Source organism: Panthera uncia, chromosome B1, assembly GCF_023721935.1.
Source record: "Panthera uncia isolate 11264 chromosome B1, Puncia_PCG_1.0, whole genome shotgun sequence".
NCBI lineage: Eukaryota > Metazoa > Chordata > Mammalia > Carnivora > Felidae > Panthera > Panthera uncia.
In genome coordinates, this window is record NC_064811.1 from 56,405,896 (window position 1) to 56,430,881 (window position 24,986).

The 24,986-nt window shown below is 36.7% G+C and overlaps 1 protein-coding gene across 1 annotated transcript in view; it reads left to right on the top strand.

Annotated features, from left to right (window-relative positions):
* The window catches only part of SLC4A4 (solute carrier family 4 member 4), a 306,906-nt gene that overhangs the window by 236,209 nt on the left and 45,711 nt on the right, over positions 1–24,986 (top strand). Inside the window, exons 15-16 of the mRNA XM_049630606.1 lie at positions 4,032–4,102; positions 19,233–19,424. Coding sequence (XP_049486563.1) covers positions 4,032–4,102; positions 19,233–19,424 — 263 coding nt within the window. The remainder of the gene's footprint in view (positions 1–4,031; positions 4,103–19,232; positions 19,425–24,986) is intronic.

Here is a 24,986-nt window from a genome sequence, read left to right on the forward strand (position 1 = left end):
TATATATCCCTGATGTAAAGCAGAGGAGTCATGGGGTAGTTCCTGGGGCGAGGTACTGGAGGATAAAGAAGAAGGACAACCTTACAGGTGCAATTGAAATTTCTTATGCAGGAGGTATACTAACACTGACATGTGGATGTCACCTTTTTTTCCTGCTTGTAGCTCCTGTAGCCTGATCTTTCCGTAGACCTCTCATTAAACATACAGGGGGAAAAAAAAGCCAGCTTAAGATGGAACACTCACAGGCACATTTTTAAATGTCTATTACTAATGGTGTTCATTTCCCCTGTTCCAGAGGATCAGCTAGAATTTGATACACAGGAAGAAGGATCAAGAAGTGAAAATCCAAGGGACATAAAACGACCAACCTGTGAAAACTCCCTGAAACCAAGTGTGGGACACAGACTGTCCCAGTGACAATTGGCTAATTCTAACTGAGCCAGATTCCTAGGGCAAAGAGTTTCTTTGCTGCATAAGCCATGGTGCTGAGCAAATAGTGAAGACAGACAAAGTGCAGTGTGTTTATGATTTTCTATTTGACCTTTTCAGAATCCTGATTAAGGATATTAAGAATTCTGTATGCATAGATCATTCTGCACTTGGTTGCCAAAATACTTGTATTGTATGTATCTGGATCCAAATGGTGAACAGTGGCTCTCACAGAAGACAATTGAAATTGATCATTCTCTCCTCTGTGAGCTTAAAGAAATTTACTTTTAGTCTTATGTATGGACTCTCCTATATTCTGTTAACATGTATTTTTGGAAATGCTTGTTTACATATTTATTTTGAAGTCCTTTTCTTGAAGCAGCTACCTACTAAAATAAGTTGGAAAGGTGTATACTTTTTATTGTCCTTTTGATAGTAGTCTCTGGGATTTTGAGAGGCATGCTTTAATAGCTTGTCTCAGAGGAAAACTGAAAAGATAAAAGGAATTTAGTTGAGCAGAATCGATGTGTATCTAGAACTTGAAAGTAGTCCCTAGAAGTTCAGATTGGAATCCTGGTTTAGCTCACTGGTGGTCTTTATTATGTCATTCATCTCACAAAAAAGGAGGATATCTTGGATATCTTTCTCCCTCACTCTTACTCCTTGTTTTTATGTGGAAAAGTGTTGTACAAAGACCTTCACTCTCTTATGACAGGAAGCTCATAAAATTGCATCAAAGAATCTTGCTCAGGAAGAGGAGTTTCCCAGACACCATCTAAATAGTGCCTGTGATTTCACATAGACTGCTTTCTTCCGAACACTCAGACCAGTCAGACATTTCGGGGTGTGGGGAGGGGGGCGGTTGAAATTCACATCATCTAACATTGGAGAGTATTATCCCACCTTGAATTCTGTTACCACAAAAATCAAATGCTGGCTAGGAAAAGAAAGAATGCTGAACAAGATTTTGGTATCAGTTCTACTTCTGGTTGACTCTTCTACAGTCCTGGGCAAGAAACCTGGCATACCTTGTTTCAGAGTCCCATTCAACATAAAGCAGGTATAAAAGTATAGCTTGTTTTTAAATGAGCAAATGGAATAATGTAAGAAAATGTACTGTAGGCTTTTTAGAACAAAATAGTGCTAAAAATCTAGGTTTTGTTAACAAAAATGTACTAACATCTTCTTCCTTTTGGGAATGAACTCATGTTTGGTTTTATTGTTTGGGCCAAGCATCCTTTAGCCTATTTTGATTCTTTCTGTAACCTGTACTGAAACAGAATAAGAAAACAGGTTGCATGTGTGTTTTACAAGGAAATAGGGATGACCTAGCAGTAGATTAAAAGTTTAACAATTCTAGAACCTTCAAAGATCAGAATGGATTCCAAAATTGACGAAGACTAGGGCTCTAGCTAAATATTTTCTCCCTTTTACTTGTTTTCATTATTTCATTTCTTTTGCCTTTATCTGCCCTCATTCATTTGGAGTCATTAAATGTTCCCTATTCTAGCCTCATTTATTGACATTAAAAGATATTTTCATTTTATTGAGGTATAGTTGACAAAATTATAATGTATTTAAAGTGTACAAATGATGATTTCATATATGTATACATTATGAAAGGATTCCCACCAAAGTTAATTAATACATCACCTCTCATTTTTATTTTATTATTTTATTATTATACTTTATTTTATTATTTTATTTTATTTAGATCCTCAGACCTTATTCTTCTTATAACTAGAAGTTTGTATCCTTTTACTGACCTCTTTCTATTTCCCGATCCACCACCCCCTCCAGCCCCCAGCCCCTGGCAACCACCATTTTACTCTCTCTCTTTCTATGAGTTGTATTTACCTTTTATTTATTTATTTTTTTTAGCTTCTACCTATAACTGACACCATACAGTATTTGTCTTTGGCTGGCTTATTTCACTTAGCATAATGTCTTCCAGGTTCATCCATATTTTTGCAAATGGCAGGATTTCCTTTTTTTTTTTTTTTTTTTTTTAAGGTTGAATAATAAATAAATATTTTTGAGTTCCTGTTAGTGCTGGACTGGGCAGATTCTGGGAAAAAGCAGTGAACAAGACATGCCCTTTCTGTTATGGATCTTATATTCTAAATTTCAACAATCAAATAAATCTATTTGTTTCTCATTAAGAGCTTATGTTGGTAGGAACTAAAATACGGCAAACTAAAAGGATAGTCTAGGGGCTTGGGGGCAGGAGGGGGCAGGCAAGAGGGGACCAAATAATAGCAATTTGGATGTTAAATGTGATGCTCAAAGACAAAAACCTAAATGTCATTTTACAATATCTCCATAAATTAGGGATATTCTCTCAGTAACGATCTATTTTATAATACATAAAACGTTAGGGGCACCTGGATGCTCAGTCAGTTAGGTATCCGAATCTTGATTTTGGCTCAGGCCATGATCTTGCAGTTCTTAGGGTTGAGCCCCGCATCAGGCTCTGCACTGGGCACGGAGCCTGTTTGAGATTCTCTCTCTCTCTCTCTCTCTCTCTCTCTCACTCTCTCTCTCTCTCACTCTCTCTCTCTCTCTCTGCCCCTCCCTACTCTCTCTCAAAATAAATAAACAAACATTTTAAACAAAAACCAAAACAAAACAATCAGAGCTCCTGTATAGCTCAGTCAGTTAAGCATCAGACGCTTGGTTTCAGCTCAGGTCATGATCTCATGGTTCCTGAGTTCAAGCCCTGTGTCAGGCTCCTTACTGGGACCCTGCTTGGGATTCTCTCTCTCTCCCTCCCTTTCTCTCTGTCCCTCCCCCACTCACACTCTTTCTCTCAAAATAAATAAGTAAACTTTAAAAAAAAACAAAACAAAAAACTCATGTAATAGGAGAAAGGCTTATTTGATAAAAAGTTTTAATTATAGAACACCTTAAATAATATGTTTTAATTTTAGGTTCAAAAATTTTAAAATAATGAAATATTTCCAGGAGGAGGGTTGGTTTAGTAAATAAGTCACATTCCTCAAAAAGCAACCTCTTAATAAATTTACAAATCATGGCAAATTTTGTGATAATAATTTTAAAAATTAGATTAAACATTTATTACCATTATATTTATATAGTTTATTATGTGTTTGAAAGACTTTTTGTTTTCCCACATATTGCAAAGATATACTCTCTCATATGCAGTCTAGATTTTCAAAAATCCCAAATTAGTTAATTCTTAACCAGTGAAAATCTACTTGTGAGATTTGACTGTACATGAAGCCCGTGATCAACTTATTCACTTACTAACATCCATTTTTCCACAAGACAAAATACAGTGAATGCTTTTTTAATAATGGAGAAGTTTTCTTTTTCTTTTTTTTTTTTGAAACCTGAAACAAATTGTAATAGCATTTCCTTAAATGTTTGCCATTGTTTCTTTTCAGATTAAAGTACAACAGATATGTCTGAATCTTTGCTAATTTTATCTAGGTGAAAGGTGAATACAATTATAATAAAGAAAAATTCATTGTGTTTTATGGTGGTGTTGAAGACATTTTTCGTGCCTGGCCCAGCTTTTTTAGATTTTGAGTTATGAATTTAGGTCATTTTTATGGTAAAAGATTGTCTTTTTCTTACAGTTAATATCTCAATATCTAATGACACTACACTGGCTCCAGAGGATTGGCCAACTGTTTCTTCTACTGACATGGTAAGTGACTTAATATTTCAAACCACTTGTGTATTGTATAATCTAATTATAATATTCATAACATGATGTCTCCTACCCTTTAGCAACCTGAACATGAACACAACTTCAATAATCAGTGATAGCAGGACAGAAAAAAACACTTTCCTTGCTGTAGTCAGCCTTTTTTTCTTCTCTTCTCTTCTCTTCTCTTCTCTTCTCTTCTCTTCTCTTCTCACTCTAGTGAATATTTACTCCTACAGCATGCTTTTTAAACCTTCTTAGGAATTTAACTACTATATCCATTCACTGTCACCTTGAAATACTTTCACAAGGAAAAATGAGAGAAGTCAAAAAAGAGAGCATGGTATCCTCTGTATTTCTAGTATGATTAAAAGTTCTTCTGACTACCAAATGGTGTTGTATTCTCCTCACTAAGGGTGATTGTAGCAGGACATTTCCCCTGTCACTTAGAAAGGACTGTGCCTCTGTCACATGATATCCTTTCCCATGGCTTGTAACCAAGGATCTTTAAAAGACTAGAACTAAGCTTTAAAAATGAGCTGTTTTGCATGGAAGGTCACACACTGGAAGGAGACTTTGTTTTGAAGAAAAAGGGAAAAGTGCTATTTCAGACTTCTAATTGTGTTCCTTCTACGCTGGATATGGAATCTTACCAAAGAATATCAATCTCTCAGTTATAAAGACAGAAACCATAATACCTTGTATTGATAGAGTGCCCATCTCTCAGGAGACCAAAACAGTTCTGCAGATATTATGTAATGAGTGCCCACAACACCCTTTCAAAGATGATGTTTTGTATCTTTCCTGGGCAACTCTCACTTGACCCTGTTTCTCTCTTGTTTTCATATTCTGTGGCTCTCTTGACTTTTTTCCTTACTGTTAAAACTCTCTCTGATTTCCTCCAAACTTTGCCTCTTTATTTGGGTTTGATTATAAATGTGTGTGTGTGTGTGTGTGTGTGTGTGTGTGTGTGTGAGAGAGAGACAGAGAGAGAGAGAGAGAGATGTATATATGTTTTAAAAGCCACATGCAGAAAAGAGATCAATTGTCAGTCTTTGAGCCAGCCATCCTATTGCCTAAAATAATTTGATTAAAATACAGAGAAAAACAGTTCCTTCTACACTTTAAATAATTTTAATTAAAGTCTAATTAAAAATTTAAAATATATATAATTAATTAAAACCATAAGTTAATTTGCAATAAAAATTAATGAAACACTTCCACTGACTTAAAAAGAGATTATTTCCAACTTAATTCTTTTTGTAACTAATCAAGGAAAGCTTTAGAATTAATGAATTTTTAAGCCCTGTCTTTGGGCAAAATTCTGGAGTGACTCTAGTAATTGATATGTAATTATAATAAGATGTCACTATAAGATTTATGGAAAACAAATGGAAGTTGTTGTTGACTTCTGGTATGACTATGATAGAGGATATAAAGGCACAATAGTGATTACAATTGAGCTACCATTTATAGGGCATCTAGTAGAGAGACCAGGTGTCTTATACATATTATAACCATTAACACAAACTACCAGGTGTAATTATGTTCATTTTATAGATGAGAGAAACTGCAGCTTTAGAAGGTAAATCACCTTTTACGGTCTAGGTCACATAGCCATAAATTATTAAAATAAAGATTTCAACTGAAACCTGAGTGGTTTTAAGACCTGTGATATTTCTAGTATGCCATGATACTTCAGTGTTTGCAAGTAGAAATGTTTACCCTTTCAGTTATTACGAATGCTGTATGCTCCAGGGCAATAGTCCCCTTAGTTGCACACCTTAATTAAAATGTTAAGTTGCTATGTTCTCTAGAGAAGAAATTAGGAAAAAATGTGTGTATATGTGTGTATGTATATAATTATGAAGGACAACTTTTATTCTGTCCTTCATTTTTCATTTTCTATCCGTATCAGTGCTTTTAGGTATACTTTGCATAGATATACGCACACATAAACACATACACGCAATTTGTATTTATATGAGATCAGAAATGAATATTAAAGAGGTAATATGATTTATTGTCACCAGCAATAACTACCACTTGTTGAGCACCTACTAGGGGCCAGGCTCTTCATACGACCTGTCTAGAATCCTCACAATAATTTTTAAGTCACTTATGTTACCTGTATTTTATGGATGAAACAGAACCTTAGAAAGGTTAACTGTGCCTATCGTCAGTATACGTAAAATCAGGATTTGAACTCCGGGCTTTCAAATTCCAGAATCTGCCTATTCCCATTACTTGAGGAATCAGAATAGTGTCTCATGTAGAAGGACTTACAGGTGGTGAGTTCTCCTGTCATACTGCCCCTTTTCAAATTCAGGGCTCCACTATTGAATAGGTTGTGGTAACTTCTCATTTTCCCATTTGTAAAATGGTGATGATCATAGTACTTTATCTCAAAGATGCTATAAAAGCCAAGGGAGTAAATAGGCAGGACTTAGCTTAGTGGCTGGTACATACTCATCTCTCCATTCAAGTTAGATATTGTTATTATTCTATTTAGGTATTACAATCATTCCACTAGGCCATGTTGCCGCCGTAACTCAGGTTGGTGGAGAAAAGAAGTTGGATGCCACTGCTCTGACAGGGGACTGGGCCCTCTCTGTGTTTGGCCATGCTAACTCTGCTCAATCTTTCCTAGGACATCTAGTCGTCAAGGATTTAATTTCCTTCTTTTATCCAGCCATAATTATATTATGAAAGCAAGTGCTGTAAAAGTGACATGCCACCCTGGGGCACCAGCAAGGCTCCCTGTCACAAGGCTCAGAGTATACTCTGTCAGAGGAGGGAAGGCATTTTCTCTTCCGCTTCATTAGCATGAAGACAGCTTTTTTTTCTTCATGGTAGTATGGGAGTGTTTTCAGGGGGAAAGAGCAGGAAAAATGGGACATTAGAGCGTTTAGACAGATTGAAGCTCTAGAATAACCATCCCTCAAGATGAAAAGGCAGGTTTTCCATCATTTCTATTCATTGTTGGAATCCTTGTGTCTTTAATTCTTCTCACCTTCACCAGTGTTCCTGTAGATTTATTGGTGGGCATATCCCCTCAGCCTGCAGACAAAATTCTGTTAAAAGTTCCTATAAAACTCTGAGACCAGCCACAGCCTCTCCAACTGTATCAACACAATGAGCCTTAGAGTCGGCTGGCTTCCACTTATCAGCTCTCAGAGGGAGAGACCAGATTCCATAGTCGAACATCAGGGCTTTTCCAGGGAGGTGACTGAATAGATTACTTTTTGTTTTTCACATTAGATTCTTTTTTAAAAATGATTATCAAATTGAGGTATACTTTAAAACATAATGTTCTCACATGTTCAGTGCAAGGAATTTTGATACTTTATATACTCATGTAATCATCACCCAAAACAAGATGCATGTAGAACGTTGCCATTATCCCAGAAAGTCCCATGGGGACTGCTCTGTGTTTTGTTTATGCCTAAGCTTCTGAGCCATGGGAGACCTTTCTTTGCCCAACTGCTCTGCCCCAGCCTTCAGAGGGAAGAAACCTTAGCCCTTTCAGGAGTACCTGAATGCCTCAGTGGGCTTTTTCTCCACTCTTCTGTCCTGCTTCCCATCTTAGGAAGTGGATTTCTTGCATTTGGTAGGAACTCTGTCTAAGGGGTTTCTCTCAGCTCTCCTAACGTCCTACCTTTTTGTACAACCTGTGCACCTTGGCAAAGACGATGAGAAAGTTTGGTGGATGGATGCAGGCTCAGTCTAACACCGAGGGCTCTTGGAATTCTGGTCTGTCACCCCAGTCTACATGTAGCCATTTAAAACTCATTAAAGATTTGGCTTATTTCTCCATACCTCCATCTGTGGTAGATTTATCTTCCACAGGCCACTCTGGCAGGCATATGCAGCCATGGATTTTTTTTCTCTCTTCCAGGAAGGTCTTGTAACTTCTTAGAATTTATTCAAGTTTGTATATTTCCTCATCTCTCTGACAGGTTTTTAAAAACTATGATTTTTTTTTACCTTATCCAGCTTGGTTGGATAGGTTGGAAGTGACTCTTTCTTTCTTTCTTTTTTTTTAAGTTTTTATTTAAATTTTAGTGAGTTAACATGCAGTGTAATATTAGTTTCAGGTGTACAATATAGTGATTCAGCACTTCCATGCATCACCCTGTGCTCATCATGGCAGGTGCATTCCTTAATCCCCATCACCTATTTAACCCGTCCCCCCACCCACCTCCCCTCTGGTGGCCATCAGCTTGTTCTCTATAGCTAAGAGTCTGTTTCTTGGTTTACCTCTCCCTCTTTTTTCCTCTTTTGCTTGTTTGTTTTGTTTCTTAAATTCCACATATTGAGTGAAATCATATGGTATTTCTCTTTCTCTGACTGACTTATTTTGCTTAACATAATGCTCTATCTCCCTCCATTGTCCCAAATAGCAAGATTTTGTTCCCAAATAGCAAGATTTCGTTCTTTTTTATGTCTGAGTAATACTCCATTGTATATACATACACCACTTCTTTATCCATTCATCAGCCGATGGACACTTCGGTTGTTTCCATCATTTGATTATTGTCGATAATGCTTCTATAAATATCAGGGTGCATGTATCTCTTTGAATTAGTACTTTTGTATTCTTTGGGTAAATTCCTAACAGTGCAGTTGCTGAATCGTAGAGTAGTTTTATTTTTAACTTTCTGAGGAACCTCCATACTATTTTCCAGAGTGGCTGCACCAGTTTGCATTGCCATCAACAGTTCAAGAGGTTCCCCTTTCTCCACACCCTCACCAACATTTGTTGTTTCATCTGTTCATTTTAGTCATTCTGACAGGTATGAGGTGATATCTCATTGGTTTTGATTTGCATTTCCCTGATGATGAGTGATGTTGGGTATCTTTTCATGGGTCTATTGGCCATCTGTATATCTTCTTTGGAAAAGTGTCTATAATGTCTTCTGCCCATTTTTTAACTGGATTATTTGTTTTTTGGTTATTAATTTTGATAATGTCTTTATAGATTTTGGATACCCTTTATCAGATATATCATTTGCAAATATCTTCTCCTATTTCATAGGCTGCCTTTTACTTTTGCTGATTGTTCCCTTTGCTGTGCAGAAGCCTTTTATTTTGATAAAGTCCCAATAGTGTTGTTTTGCTTTTGTTTCCCTTGCCTCAGGAGACCTATCTAGAAAGAAGTTTCTATGGTTGATGTCAAAGGGGTTACTTATTGCCTGTGTTCTCCTCTAAGATTTTGATGGTTTCCAGTCTCACATTTAGGTCTTCAATCCATTTTAAATTTATTTTTGTATACGGTGTAAGAAAGTGGTCCAGTTTCAGTCTACCTTCTATATATTAATCACAAGTAGAAAACCAATTAGTTTTGATATTTCACAATAACACATACAACTCTAGACAACGCAGCTCAAATGTATCCTGTAGTTCATAAAGTAAGTTGAAAATTACTATAAATTTGCCTACCCACTGCAGGGAAAAACCCCTAAATGAGTACATTAACTACTTAACCTTGAGACTTCTTTCTGTAGCATTACCTTCATTTATATTTATTTCAAAAGGTGCATGCATACTTTACTAGTTGATACTAAAGAGAGCAATATAAAAATCTTTCATTTTATTTATTTTATTATTTTATTTTATTTTTTTGCTTATTGTGTAACCCAGTGAAGCATATCATGTCTAATGGAGATGCTGTTAATCAAGAAACTGAGAACTATTATTGTCTCATCAATTCTGCTTGGCAGTCAGACATGGAAGCAAAGTGATTTCATTTGATGTACCTTCAGGGTGATTTTAGGAGTTAACATTCATTTTCATGGGAAATAGAATGTCATATTAATCTTCTTATGCGTAGCATCTTTGTGATTTTCTCTCACTGAGAAAGTCAAGTGCAAAAACCATTCTGTCCTTAAGTCCCCTTGAATATCACATGTTCCTACTTCTATTTATTTTTAAAAAATGTTTGTTTGTTTGTTTGTTTGTTTGTTTGTTTTGGATGGAGAGACAGAGAGAGAGAGAAAGAGAGCCTGCACAAACAGGAGAGGGGCAGAGAGAAAGGGAGACACACAATCTGAAGCAGGCTCCAGGCTCCGAGCTGTCAGTGCAGAGCCTGACACAGGGCTTGAACCTGTGAACTGTGAGATCATGATCTGAGCTGAAGTTGGATGCTTAACCAACTGAGCTACCCAGGTGCCCCTGTTCCTACTTTTAAAAATATAGAAAGTTTAAAACATGCAGTGAACTACAGAGAATATTGTACAATGAACTTCCATATGCACATCACCTAGCTTCAATGATTGTCAACATTTTGCTCATCCTCTCTCACATATATATCTCCCCATTTTGTCTTTGGGGAGGATCCTATAACATTTAAAATTTTTAAATTAATCCTTCGGTATACCTTATACGTTTAAGATTTACAAACAAATCCATTCAGTGTAAACAGGATAATTCTCTGGAAAATGAAATTCAGAAAAATAGATTGATATCCCTTTTCACAAGATTGACCTCAGTTAAGATCCTCAGCAACTTGGTCACTTGGTCCCATTTCTCTTATATATATACATATATATATGTATATATATTTTTTTCTACCTATTTACACAATCAGCCTTCTTTGGCTCACCTGGTCTACTCACTGTTGGTTTCTCCACATGGTAGGCATTCAATAAATTTTGAATAAAGAACTTGCTAGATAAGTGAATGAAGCATTGTATGTCCCCAAATCAGCATCTTTGCTCATGGTATCTCCTTGTCTAATGCTTTACCACTTTGTTTCTGCCAGTGCAGAGAGAAATACACATATAAAACTTGTCGCTTTCATTCCCTTGGCTTTTGTTACTTTCTTTGTCATTCTTTTTTAGTTTTGTCCTTCAGCCACTCTTACTGTTCTCTTTACCCTTTGGAGTATGAGAGTTCTACAAGGAGTTCTTCAGGACTTAGTTTGAATTTTGTTTTCTCTGTGATCAATGAAACTGATTAGCTCTTTTTCTGATCTACTTACTAATCTCTATACTGTTCATTTAGACACTTTCTTGTACTGCCTTGCATAATTAATATTTTAGCAAACATATTGTTTCTCCCAGGAACCTTTTAAAAATTGTTTTTGTTTTATTTTTCTTTATTGCTGCTCTCTTAACACTATCTTAGTTCCTTTATGTAACCAGGACCCAATGCATTTTGTTTTCTTTTGGCCACATTTTTCTATTTTCCACATGCTGCTATTGTTCAAAACAGCCTGTAGCTAATTGAAACAGCATCACCAGAGTTAGCAAACAAAACAAAAGACAGAGGGTCCCAGTTACATTTGAATTTCAGGTAAATACCAAACAATTTTTTTAGTATAAATATGTTCCACATATTGCACGGGTCATACTTACACTAAAAATATTTTTCATTGTTTATCTGTATAACTGGGCATCCTATAGTTTATCTGGCAACTTTAAATTGAAAGTTTATTTTACTTTAATTTTGTTCCCCAGATAAAAAGGGTAGATAAATTAGTAGATATCTTCCTTGAATATGTCAAATAGTTGGATCCTGATGAATGATTTAGGTTAGCTAAAATTTCTTTGGAAGCCCGGTGTATTGTAAATTGAACGCTGCCTCTGTCTTGGTCTATTCTTTCTTAGTTTTTAGTGATATACAGTCCCTTTGGTGTTCGGGCTCTATACTTCTGTTATATCTAGCCTTTACTCATCCTGGTACAAAGAGTTGCCAAAACCCTAATCAGTCTCTCTTTTACTTAATCTTTCACCTTCCTTTCTCCATTCTTGATTCTTTTTCCAGCATGCCCTTCTTCCTTCTACCCCCATAGCCTGGTTCTTTCTCATCTACCACAAACACCTCAGAAGTCCTCATCAGCCCTGAAGAACGTGCCTTGATTTTATAGTGCTCACATGCTCTAGCCTATCCTTTTGCTACTGTTTTTTTTTTTTCAAAAGTATTCTGAAATTGCCATTTCAATTTTTCTGTTCTCCCTTATTTCTCAACTGAGTTCTCTCCTTTGAACACTCCCTCCAGTATTCAATATTTATTTTTAAGTAATGTCTACCCCAACATGGGGCTTGAACCTACAACCCTGAGATGAAGAGTCACATGCTCTACTGACTGAGCCAGCCAGACCCCCCTAATTTTGGACATATTTTGAGATCATTTTTGCCATAATGTGACCTGTGAGAAAGAGAGGAATTAACAATGACTTCAGGGTTCTCTGTTTTTAGAATCTAGAAGGATGAATTTGCTATTAACAGAGATAGGCAAGATCCTAGGGGAAGCAAGATTTAAGGAAGGATGAGGAGTTAGTTTTGAACATGTTAAATTTATTTCATTTCATTTCATTTCATTTCATTTCATTTTATTATTATTATTTTTTAACATTTATTCATATTTGAGAGACAGAGACAGAATGCAAGCAGGGGAGGAGCAGAGGAGAGAGAGAGAGAGAGACAGACAGACAGACAGACAGACAGGCAGAATCCTAAGTGGGCTCCAGACTTTGAGCTATCAGCACAGAGCCTGACACTGGCTCAAACCCACGAACCATGAGATCCTGAGCCGAAGTCAGATGCTTAACCGACTGAGCCACCCAAGCACCCTGAATGTGTTAAATTTAAAACGCCCATGAGGATTCAAACAGGGATATAGTTTACTAAGAAGTAGTTACAAAACAACGAAGCTCTCTGAATTGGGGAACATTTGCTGATGAGTTAACAAATCATCGTTAGCCTTGCAGTCATGAATTTACTCTTAGAATAAATGAAAATTGGAGTGCAGCTGACATACATAGAGCATGGCGTACTATGATGATGGAATAACCTCACTTATAAAAGCACCAGAGCAGTAACGTCTGAAGCGTCTTTGCTTCACTGCTTCCTCTGAGGTTCTAATGAAATCTGTGGTTGCTTTTCCCAGATAAATATACATGCAAACAATGGTTTACATGATATTTCAGGGGACTCAAGGATTTCTTTCTTCTTCGGGTCACTTAACATCTATGCTGGACATGTCCAACACAGTATTTGCCCTCTTTTAGGAGCCAGTGTTATTTGGTTGTATGTTTTTTACCATGACTTTCTAAGCAGTAATCAGAGTGGTTTGCATGTGAAGAGTACTATTTATGTTAGAGCATTTTCCGAAGCTATGATCACCGTGACCTTTATGGTACTCTTTTTCAGCTATCCTATTGGCAGTTGCACAGGAAAGTGAAGTTACTTTTTTTTTCTGTTTTCCAATTAAGTCGTGGTAGAGCTGAGATTGAAGCCCATGAGGGTATTTTCTCAGTCTCTTGCTTTGATGTATGTTCAGTATTTCCTTCAAATTAATTCTTCGGGAGTTGCATGAACCTGGAGAAGAATCATTTACCTGTTTTTGCTTTTTCTATGACTTACCACAGTTTGAAAATTACAAATGATCAAAACCAAAGCTGGAGTTTTTTTTGCCATTTTTTTAAATTTAAATTTTAGCTAACATACAGTGCAATATTGGCTTCAGGAGTAGAACTCAGTGATGAATCACTAATATACAACACCCAATGCTCTTCAAAACAAGTGCCTTCCTTAGTAACCATCACCCATCTAGCCCATCTCCCACTCACCTCCCTCCATGAACCCATAGTTTGTATTCTATCATTAAGAGTCTCTTGTGGTTTGTTTCCCTCTCTTCTCTCCCCTTCTTCCCATATGTTCATCTGTTTTGTTTCTTAAATTCCATATGTGAGTGAAATCATATGGTATTTGTCTTTCTCTAACTGACTTATTTTGGTTAGCAAAATACAGTCTAGCTCCATCCATGTTATTGTAAATGGCAAGATTTTATTCTTTTTGATGGCTGAGTAATATTCTATTGTATATATGTACCATATCTTACTCATCCATTTATCAGTCGATGGATGGGCTGTCTCCATATTTTGACTGTTTTGGGTAATGTTGCTATAAACACTGGGGTGCATGTACCCCTTCAAATCTGTATTTTTGTATCCTTTAGGTAAATATCTAATAGTGCAATTCCTGGATCATAGGATAGTTCTATTTTTAGTTTCCTAGGGAACCTCCATACTCTCCGGAGTGGCTTCACCAGTTTGCATTCCCACCAACAGTGCAAGAGAGTTCCCCTTTCTCTGCATCCTTGCCAACACCTGTTGTTTCTTGTGTTGTTAATTTTAACCATTCTGACAGGTGTGTGGTGGTAACTCATCATAGTTTTGATTTGTATTTCCCTGATTATGAGTGATGTTGAGCATCTTTTCATGTGTCTGTTAGCCAACTGGATGTCTTTGGGAAAGTGTCTATTCAGGTCTTCTTATTTTATTTTATTTTTTTAACTCTCAAGTTAGTTAACATACAGTGTAGTCTTGGCTTCAGGAGTAGAATCCAGTGGTTCATCGCCTACATATAACACCCAGCGCTCATCCAAATAACTGCCCTCCTTAATGTCCATCACCCATTTTCAACACCCCCCTACCCCCATCAACCCTCAGTTTGTTTTCTGTATTTAAGAGTCTCTTATGGTTTGCCTCCCTCTCTGTTTTTATCTTATTTTTTCTTCCCTTCCTCTATGATCATCCGTTAAGTTTCTTAAATTCCACATATGAGTGAAATTATGTGATGTCTGTCTTTCTCTGACTGACTATTCATGTCTTCTGCTCATTTCTTAACTGGGTTGTTTGGTTTTGGGATGTTGAGTTTGATGAGTTCTTTATAGTTTTGGATACTAATCCTTTATCAGATATGTGATTTGCAAATAATCTTCTCCCATTATGTAGGCTGCCTTTTAGTTTTGTTGTTTCCTTCACTATACAGAAGCTTTTTATCTTGATGAAATCCCAATACTTTGTGTTTGCTTTTGTTTCCCTTGCCTTTGGTGACATATCTAGTAAGAAGTTGTTCTGGCCAAGGTCAAAGAAGTTGCTGCCTTTGTTCTCCTCTGGGATTTTGTTTGTTTCCTATTTCACATTTAGGTCTTTTATCCATTTTGAATTTATTTTTGTGGATGGTCTAAGAAAGTGGTCCAGTTTCATTCTTCTGCATGTCACCATCCAGTTTTCCTAGCACCATTTGTTGAAGAGACTGCCTTTTTCCATTGGATAGTCCTTCCTGCTTTGTTGAAGATTAGTTGACCATATAGTTGGGGGTCCATTTCTGGGTTTTCTGTTCTGTTCTGTTCCATTGATCTATATGTCTGTTTTTGTGCCAGTACCATACTGTCTTGATGATTGCAGCTTTGTAATTAGCTTGAAGTCTGGAATCGGGATGTCTCCAGTTTTGCATTTCTTTTTCAGGATTGCTTTGGCTATTTGGCATCTTTTGTTGGTTCCATACAAATTTTAGGATTGTTTGTTATAACTCTGTAAAGAATGTTGGTGGTATTTTGATAGGGATTGCATTAAATGTGCAGATTGCTTTGGATAGTATAGACAGTTTAACAATGTTCTTCCAATCCATGAGCATGGAATGCTTTTCCATTTCTTTGTGTCCTCTACAATTTCTTTCATAAGTGTTCTATAGTTTTCAGAGTATAGATATTTTACCTGTTTAGCTGGGTTTATTCTTAGGTATCTTATTGTTTTTGGTGCAATTGCAAATGGGATCCATTCCTTGATTTCTTTTTCTGCTGCTTCATTATTAGTGTATATAAATGCAACTGATTTCTGCACATTGATTGTATATCCTGCAACTTTGTTGAATTCATGTATTGGTTCTAGAAATTTTTGGGTGGGGGTCTTAAAAAATTTTACAGTGAATCAACCAGCATCAATAACACTACCCATGAAATAATAATACAAATATAAAAAAATACAAATCAAATAAAAATGTGTAATGTACTAATATGATGAAACATGAAAGATTTATTTATAAGGATAGTAGAAAGTAATATAGGAGTCTTAGGCAAGAAATTAAACCAGGGCAGATACTTTTTCTGTAAAGGATCAGATAGTATACTTTTTAGGATTTATGGGTCAGATATCTGGTCTTTGTTGAAATTACTCAGCATTGCAGTTGTAGCACAAACATAGTAATGAACATTATGTAAAGAAATGAGCATTACTGTGTTTAAGTAAAACTTTATTTATAAAAACAGGAGTCAGGCTGAGTTTGGCCTATGGGATATAGTTTGTTCAGTCCTGGATTAAACTACTCATGGTAATTTCAGATAAATTATAATTATAAATGATAGATATAGATAGGTGACTTTTAATGAGACAGCATTGTTTTTAAAGTAACATTCCGCTCAGACTAAGCTAGAATTCCCAAGAGAGGGGACTCAGGGTCTGCCTTTAGGTGGGCCAGGGGTAGTGAGAAAGAGCAGCCCAATCCCTCCTAGATACATAGGGCCGAATATCTCAGTTTTATCACAGTTTTAAATATTGGGGTTCCACATGAAAAGACATTTCACTGATAATAAAATTTGAAAACTATTGGATTACAGAAGGTAGTAACTAAAATCTGTAGTTTTCTTTTTTTATGTTCCCTTTACATAGGCAAAGCAGAGTGTACCTCTGAAGTAAAACATACCATTTTTACTGAAACGTGTATGTTTCATAGATAACAAAATGAGACATATTGGAGTAAAAAATAATAGAAATTGTGTCTGTGATGATTAAATTATCAGATAATTATTTAAAATTCTACTTTGCGTATTTACATATATACACCACTAATAGATGAGTAATGCTTTGTCTTAATGTCTAGTTTGTGATCTGAATCTTGCCTGAAATTTTATGAAGTTAACCTTCAATGATATGAGTTTATGTAGAGTAATAACACTGAAGTAACACAGATAATATAGGTTCCTCTCCAGTGATGTTTAAATAGAATTATTTATTAGCTAGAGTTAAAGTTTTATGGAAGTGGGAAAAGTGTATATATATACTGAGAGATCTGTACGTGCTGCCTAAACTTTATACTAAAGTCCTTAGATGGTTGGGAGGCTAAACTTTCTGTATGATGATACAGGGAATCATTTGAGGCCAAAAAAATAGTGATATTGGCATTTTGAGTTGATGTACATGAGAAAACATATCTATCATTTTATGTATATCTGTATATTTTTTCACCTCAACCTGAATCTCTGTAAGAAAATCAATAAAAACTGTCTGTTGGGATTGATTGTCTTAACGCAGTTTACTTCTTTGGGCTATAAAAAAGGGTTCTGCTCATATTAAAGTGCTGAAATGATATTATGGTAAATTTACATAGGCAAATTTACAATGGTAAATTTTTGCTGATCTTAAAACAAAGAAATCTGTTACCTATTATGACCTCTAAACTTTAAATGTGTTCTTCTAAAAACATCCATATGCAGAAATCTGAAAAACAAGATGAGACATGATTTTTTTTTAATTTATTTTTTAATATATGAAATTTACTGTCAAATTGGTTTCCATACAACACCCAGTGCTCATCCCAAAAGGTACCCATCACCCACCCTGCCCTCCCTCCCACCCCCCATCAACCCTCAGTTTGTTCTCAGTTTTTAACAGTCTCTTATGCTTTGGCTCAAGATGAGACATGATTAAATCACCTCTCAAAATTGGCGTTTGATAAAAGAATAATTATGTGGTTCAGCTGTTTATAAGTTGAAGCTAATATAGAAAAAATATTTCAGGGAAAGACCTAGAGTTTATTTTTTTTTATTGACTTATGTAAGTACTTTACCTTTTGAGCTCTATAAAAATATGAACAATTTCTGGTCTGAGATTCTTCTTTTGCACATGTGAACTTTTATGACTAGATTACTTACATCAAGAGAATTCATTGAATAGTAAAGAATGTTGATGATGAGTTTGGTATGAGGTGGAACTCTTGCTTCCAAAGGACAGGAGAAATTTATCTTTCCCTATTTATTTGCAAGGTATTCTCAAATAAACCTTCTGTTAGCACATGACATACTCATTAGCCCTGGACCTAAGAGAAAGTTCACGATCACAGTGCTGGCAGATTCAGTGTCTGATGAGGACCCACCCACTTCCTGGTTCATAGACAGCCTTCTTCTCATTGTGTCTTCATATGGCAGATGAGACAAGGGAGCTCTCTGGGGTCTGTTTTATGAAAACATGAATCTCATTCATGAAGACATCATTCTCATGGCCTAATCATTCTCATGGCCTAATCACTTCCCAAACAGCATCACGTATGATTTTCAGCATATTTAGGGGAATTTTGTAGCACCACATTAGTGTTGGTCAGTAACTGGCTGTAAGAGGGCATAACATTTTAGGTGAGGTAGTTCTAATGTGACTGAAGGTAGTTCTCTAGAGAAGTAGCTAAGACTGGGAGCCACTGGGAGATGAGTACCTTGGTCTAATCCAGTGTGCTAGCAAAAGGATTCTCCTGCATATTAGAAACAGAAAATAGGAACAGGAGTTAGCTGTTCTCAAGAAGTACTGCCAACATGACAGCAATTCATGAGATAGAAGAAAATTTGAAAATTGACCCATGAGCTTGAGGTCATGTACCATAGGGATATGCCACACAGGACTCCAAAGCCCATTCTAGTATGTTCCAGTACTGGGTGTGCATGCTGTTCACCTGAAGTCCACAAGATAAAAAGTTATATTTTATTAAGGTATTCAGTTGAAAAAGCAGGGACCATCAGTATTTTTTATAGTCTAATTCCTTAAATCACCAGTCTCTAGTTATTTAGAAAAGAAATAGCTCCTTGGGAAAGTGCTGGGTAGATGCATAGTTAAGCTAATATGACTTTTAGAGAGCATTAACCATAGGGCCGCTTGAATCCAAAGAAGCTGTGTATTGCAAAAGTAAGTACTTTTTAAACAATAAAGGTGTTTTAGAGAGTCTCACATTTTGAGACTTAGGATATTAATGTGTCTCAGTTTACTCTCAGGAAGGTTGACAGGAAAGAAGGACTTTGTGGTTTGTTTTTGTTGAACAAATGGATGATTGTAGGGCTGTAGCTCAAACTAGGTAACAGATGGCATCATTTTCATTGTGTTTTCAGTAATTGCTAGCCTCCTGGCCCCCCAGTACCAGTTATTCCATTAACGCTTTGTCAAGTTTCACCCTCCAGTGGTTACCCTCCAGCTGTTCTACAGAGACTTTCAGCCTAATCCCTACATAGCCCATCAAGTATCAAATGCTGCTTTTGATGCATTGGTGTTCTCTAGAAAAATTTTCATGTTTTTCTTCCTCAGTACCATAATGCTACCTTTGACTGGGCATTTTTGTCCACGAAGAAGTGTTTGAAATACGGAGGAAAGCTCGTGGGGAACAACTGTGATTTTGTTCCTGACATCACTCTCATGTCTTTCATCCTCTTCTTGGGCACCTACACCTCTTCTATGGCTCTGAAAAAATTCAAAACGAGTCGTTATTTTCCAACCACGGTAAGTACCTGAGCTTTAAATAACTTCCATTGAATTTACACAATAATACAATGTTTAATAATGAAAAAGTCACCTGAAATTCAACTTTTGCAATTTTATGCATTTAAAAATTGATTTCCAGTCTTTGTCCATGTGCATATTATATATTTTTAACCTAATTATAGTCTGGCTTTGAAAAGCCTTCCATGGATAAATTCTGTCATAAATTCTATCATAATTCGTATTGTACTGAGGGGGGAAAGTGGGATGTACTTTAGTATCTAAAAATGCATGAGTAAGAAAAAAACCTGTTAAATCCATACTTTGAGAGTACATAAGCAAAAACTCTTCATATTAGTAACAGTTTTTATGTACAATTTCTTGTTCATGAGCTGTACATGTAGTAATTTAGTAGTTGAATTATGGGCTGTGGGAGTAAACTTACACCGTGTCGTTACACCAGTATTGGTATAAGATACGAGCATCATCTGAGCCAAATTTTCCTTCCCATAATGATGAATGCTGTAGTACAGAAAAACAGATAATTGAGCTGGGTTGTGCAGACATCCTGTCTCCCCTTAATATGCTTGGGTGAACATAAAATCAAAACTGCGGTTCATGGAGGGACTACAAGATAAGACCAACATTTAGTTACTGGCATTTTGTTTTTTTACCTGCAGAGTGAAACTAAGATAATCCTTTGCTTTGCAGTTCAGTTCTCAGTGTTTAAGATGTCAGTTTTTCTTAGGTAATCTTGATTATACCTGATTTTTATCAATGAGCTGCTCTAAGCAGCTAGAATCTCATGAAATCTCTCCCCTTGTGTTTTGTGTAGAAGAAGTGGAAAGACTTTAGAAGACAAGAGATGCAGTTGCTGAAATTCCTTTCTTTCAATTCCTAGGAAATGAATCATCATATATTCACTTTCACCCAGGAAACTTTCTGACTTTTTCTTATAAAAACTGATTTTTCTTATAGAGTTGAAAATAAAGGGAAAGATTGATAACTGTTTTCGTCTGTTTGGGCTGCTATAACAAAATAGCATAGACGGGTGACTTATAAACCACAACAATTTATTTCTCACGTTTTTGGAGGCTGGAAAGCCCAAGGTCAGGTACCAGCATGGTTGGGTAAAGGCCTTCCTCCTGGCTCATAGCCAGCACCTTTTCACTATGTTCAAACATGGAGGAAGGGCTCTCTACGGGACCTCTTTTATAAAAACATTAATCTTACTCATGAGGGCTCCACCCTTAGGACCTAAGTACCTCCCTAAAGGCGCCACCTCCTAATACCATCTTTTTTGGGGGGGTTTAGGATCTCAACATACAAATTTGAGGCAGACACAACACTGAGACCATAGCAATAATGAAATGTCCCAAACTAGCTGGCCTAAGGAATGAAAAATCTCCACAAAGTCAAGGTGCCTGGGTGGCTCAGTTGGTTAAGTGTCCGACTTCAGCTCAGGTCATGATCTCATGGTTCCTGGGTTCGAGCCCTGTATCGGGCTCTCTGCTGAACGCTTGCTCAGAGCCTGGAGCCTGCTTCAGATTCTGTGTCTCCTTCTGTCTCTTCCCCACCTCTGCTCACTCTCTGTCTCACTCTGTCTCTCAAAAATGTAAAAAAAAAAAAATTATAAGAAAAAAAAATTATAAGAAAAAAAAAAAAAAAGAAAAATCTCCACAAAGTGAAACATAGAAAGAAGCATTCAATTTAATGTGTCTAAAATGGGCATCACAAAACAGTGGTAAACAGGCATAATTCAGCCTACAGCCATTCTTTGTTTAGCCCATAGTTTGTGAACACACACACACACATGCACACACACGAGGCCTTGGGTGGAGCCTATACTTTGCAGGTAGTTATTGTCCTCATAACTCTAAGACTTGGCTGCTTTGCAATTTCAGATTAACTGCCTGTCCCTGAAGATATTTGAGCTTGTAACACCAGTTACACAGGGAAATGTGTTAACTTAGTCCACCTTTTCAATGGTATGAGTTTTGTGTGGACCAGATGCCTTGGGTAAACGTCTTTGAGGACAATTGCTTCTTCTCTGTTGAGGTTTTTCCTTCTTAATTATTAATCCATTAGACCCCTCTTTCTCTCCCCCCCCACCCCCGGCTCACACTTCAGGAATTATCACCTTTTTATCTCTTCCACTTGCCAAAGCCTGAAATTATATAGACATAGCAGGTGGAAAACAAAAAATTTGTGAAGCAATTGTTAGTTGTAATTTACAAAATAAACTAGTTTCATCCTTAAGATAAATATAGATCATTTCAACTGCCTATGTAGACATCACCTTTTTCTTCCAGCGGTAACTCCCAAATTGATAACAGCTCTTCAGACTTAAAGGAATTTTCCCTTTATAAGAGCCCAAGCAGGTCATTTGTCAGCATTTGATAAATGCTGCTGAGAAAGTTATGAGCATGTGAAAATAGAATAATGATAGCAATCCAGTTTCAATTCCTACTAAGAGGCTTCTCAGCAAAGTTTAGAATTATATACAGCAATCATAAAATAAACAGGGGGCAGAAAATATATGTGATTTCTAAGGAGCAATGTTGAGGTGTGTAGGCTTTCAGACCATCATCTCTCCTACTCACTTTATGTTTACAGCTAAATAATAACAATACATCGATAAATTCACACTGCATGAATAATAAGAATATATTTTCTGCTCTCTCATTTGCCAAAATGTGTTTGGACTTAAGCTGTCATTTAGAAGGAGGGTCTCTAAAGATAGGAACCAATAGATTTATAGATCTTTATGCTTCATGTTATTCTACAATAAAAATTTGTATGCTTAAATAGAATAAATTAGACAATCCTTGAATGCTGGGGCAATAATTGAACCAACTGTTACTACTTCCTCACTCACACCAACAATGCACATGAAATTGCTAAAATCTCAAAGTGATCATGCCGGATGACAGTGCCCCTGTCCTACAAAATGTCCTCTTTTCCTTTAGCGTGACAGGCCATTTCTCTCTAGCACTCTCGTTTCTAAACATTTGTATTTTAGTCAATTAAGACTGTAAGCCGCTGGAATTCTGTTTTACTTCTCCATTATTCCTCACATCAATAAGCACAAGGCTGGGTGCAGACTAAGTACTCCATACTTGATGACTAGTGGGAAACAGCAAAATAGAGGGAAAGGCTGCATTTTGTGGAAAGAGCACACATAGATGGGAGAACCCAGAAGCTCCACTGCCAGCACTGCCATTAACTAACAGTAGCCCTTTGATGGCTAACCTTGGACTTCAGTTATAACACCCAGAAAAGGAGAGCTCAGCTAGAAGACAATTAACATCCTTTTAAGCTCTACAGTTCTGTAATTTTAGAGAGAGTTTGCTGACTCCATCTCCTAAATTAAATGAATTCTCTATTTTAAGCTAGAGCTTATGGCAATGATCAGTACTTACAAATTTCTCAAAATTAATTTTTATCTCCATCTTTATGCCACGTCTGCTTTTACAGCTGCTGCCAACCTCTGCCTGTGGATGATCTACAGTTGTTATATAGCAACTTCAAGATGTGGTTTTTCTTTCCACATTTGAACATACTCATCTTCCTGTATTCCTTATCTCAGCTCATAGTATCATCTACCCTCACAGCCATCCAAGATCAAAATCCCAGAATCATATTTGGTGTGTCAGTCTGAGCAGGAAGCAAATTATACACTCAGGTGGGATGATTTGAGGGGTTTAGTAAAAAGCATCATTTCCAAAGTACAGTTAAGTTTAGGGAACCCATGAGGGAGAATGTAGTGTCCAGTGCTAGGAACAGTGGGTTGTTACTATCCCTGGCCCAAAGGTTGTGCAAAGGGAATGGTTGCTGGACCCCAGAGGAAAAGAGTCGAGAGAGCTGTCCTGGGAGGTAACATGAGCTCAGGCTGAGGGATATAGCCGGCCTGAGGAAGTCTCACAGCAATACAGCTATGGGAATAAGTATTTTGATCTATCTCTCTTTTACTTCTGATGGCCTGCCCAAGCTGCTGCAGGCTAAACCCAGCTGGAGAGGAAAGGGAATCTACTTCAGACCACAGGCCAGTCTCCCAAGGTGGAGAGCATGGTGAAAAGCAGTAGAAACTTTGATGTGACAAAAGATGATAGCATTTTATTTGCCTCTGCAAATTTTCTTTTTGATTATCAAATTAAACTTGTCACAGTCCCCTTGATTATCCTGCTCTAATCTCTCTCCCTATACTTACACTCCTGTTCCTCTAGTTCAGCCCATCATTACTTTTGCTTAGACCAGGGTCAGTTATCCACTCTTTCCATCCCTCAGGAAGCTACTAGCAATTCATCAAGACAAGCACTTACAGTAAAAGAGTTTGTCTTTGCTAGCCTGTCTATCAGGAATTTAATTTGTATATCAGGCTTGTCCAGAGAGCCCTAATACCGAGGGGAATATTGATGGAATGCCAGTACACCACTGCCTGTCTTCTTTGTGGTCCCCATTCTTTTGAGAGGAGCGCTTCAGATCGTTACCATATATAGTTACTGGGCTATTATGTCAGCCTCAAGTCTTTAGTCAAAGTCTTTTGGCATCAGAGCTTCCTGTAGGGGCATCACAGCATAATCTGTAATCTTCTGTGGCAGATGGCTCAGGACATTAACATGAAATGGTCTTCCAGAGTCCCATATTGATAAGGGATTATATGCACGCAAGGAAGATACCATGGCTGCATGTGTGCTGGCAAAATGAAAGCAGTAATTTAGAGCAGGATTGTGATTAGTGGTCGTGGAACTCATAAATCTATAGAACCTGAATTAGACAAAATTTGTTGATACTTTGATATAGTCAAATGTAATATGGCTGACTGCTGTATGTCATTGGCATGAAAATGTGTTTCTTAAGGAGCTACTTAATTTCCTCTTTTTCCCCCACTTAGTGTAAGTAACAGTTTTGACTGTCACATGAACTGGTATAATGGTAAGATTCTCTTTTTAATGTGCCTTCTGATTGTTATTGTCAGTTAAGTAAATAAAATGAACTCCAGGTAACGTCAACAGCTATAACACTTTTTACACTTTATTTAGATGACACTTGAGAAGAATTTTCTTTGATACCCTTTAAAAAAACCCAGTATTTTATACTCTATAATTAATTAATTTATCATTTAATATTGAAAAAAAATATTGTGTCCCTAATGTGTGCTTGATACAATTCGAGGGGGTAGGGATACAAAGATAGGTAATTCATGAGTCTGGCACATAGTAGGAAGTAAATATATATTTGTTGAATAAGTTAGATTTTTGGGCTTTCAGATGAGTGTGACTCATTTTGATTCTTCTGATCCATTCATGCTTACTGTCTTCTATGGCATCACACTTCGGTGCTTTCCTGTGACCTAAGTAATTTGATGATGGTTTGAGGAGCTGGCTTTATGTATAAGAAAAAAGTACAGAGTTTCTGTAATTTCAGTGGAAATATAATGAGCATTTCAGTTAGGTAACACATTTAGTTTTCATCCATGTGAAGCACAGTCTACAATTCCACAATTTGCTATATTTCTGGCTCCGTGACTTTTAGTTGACATTTTGGCCTGTGACAGTTCTATTAAAGTTGGATGTGTTTAGT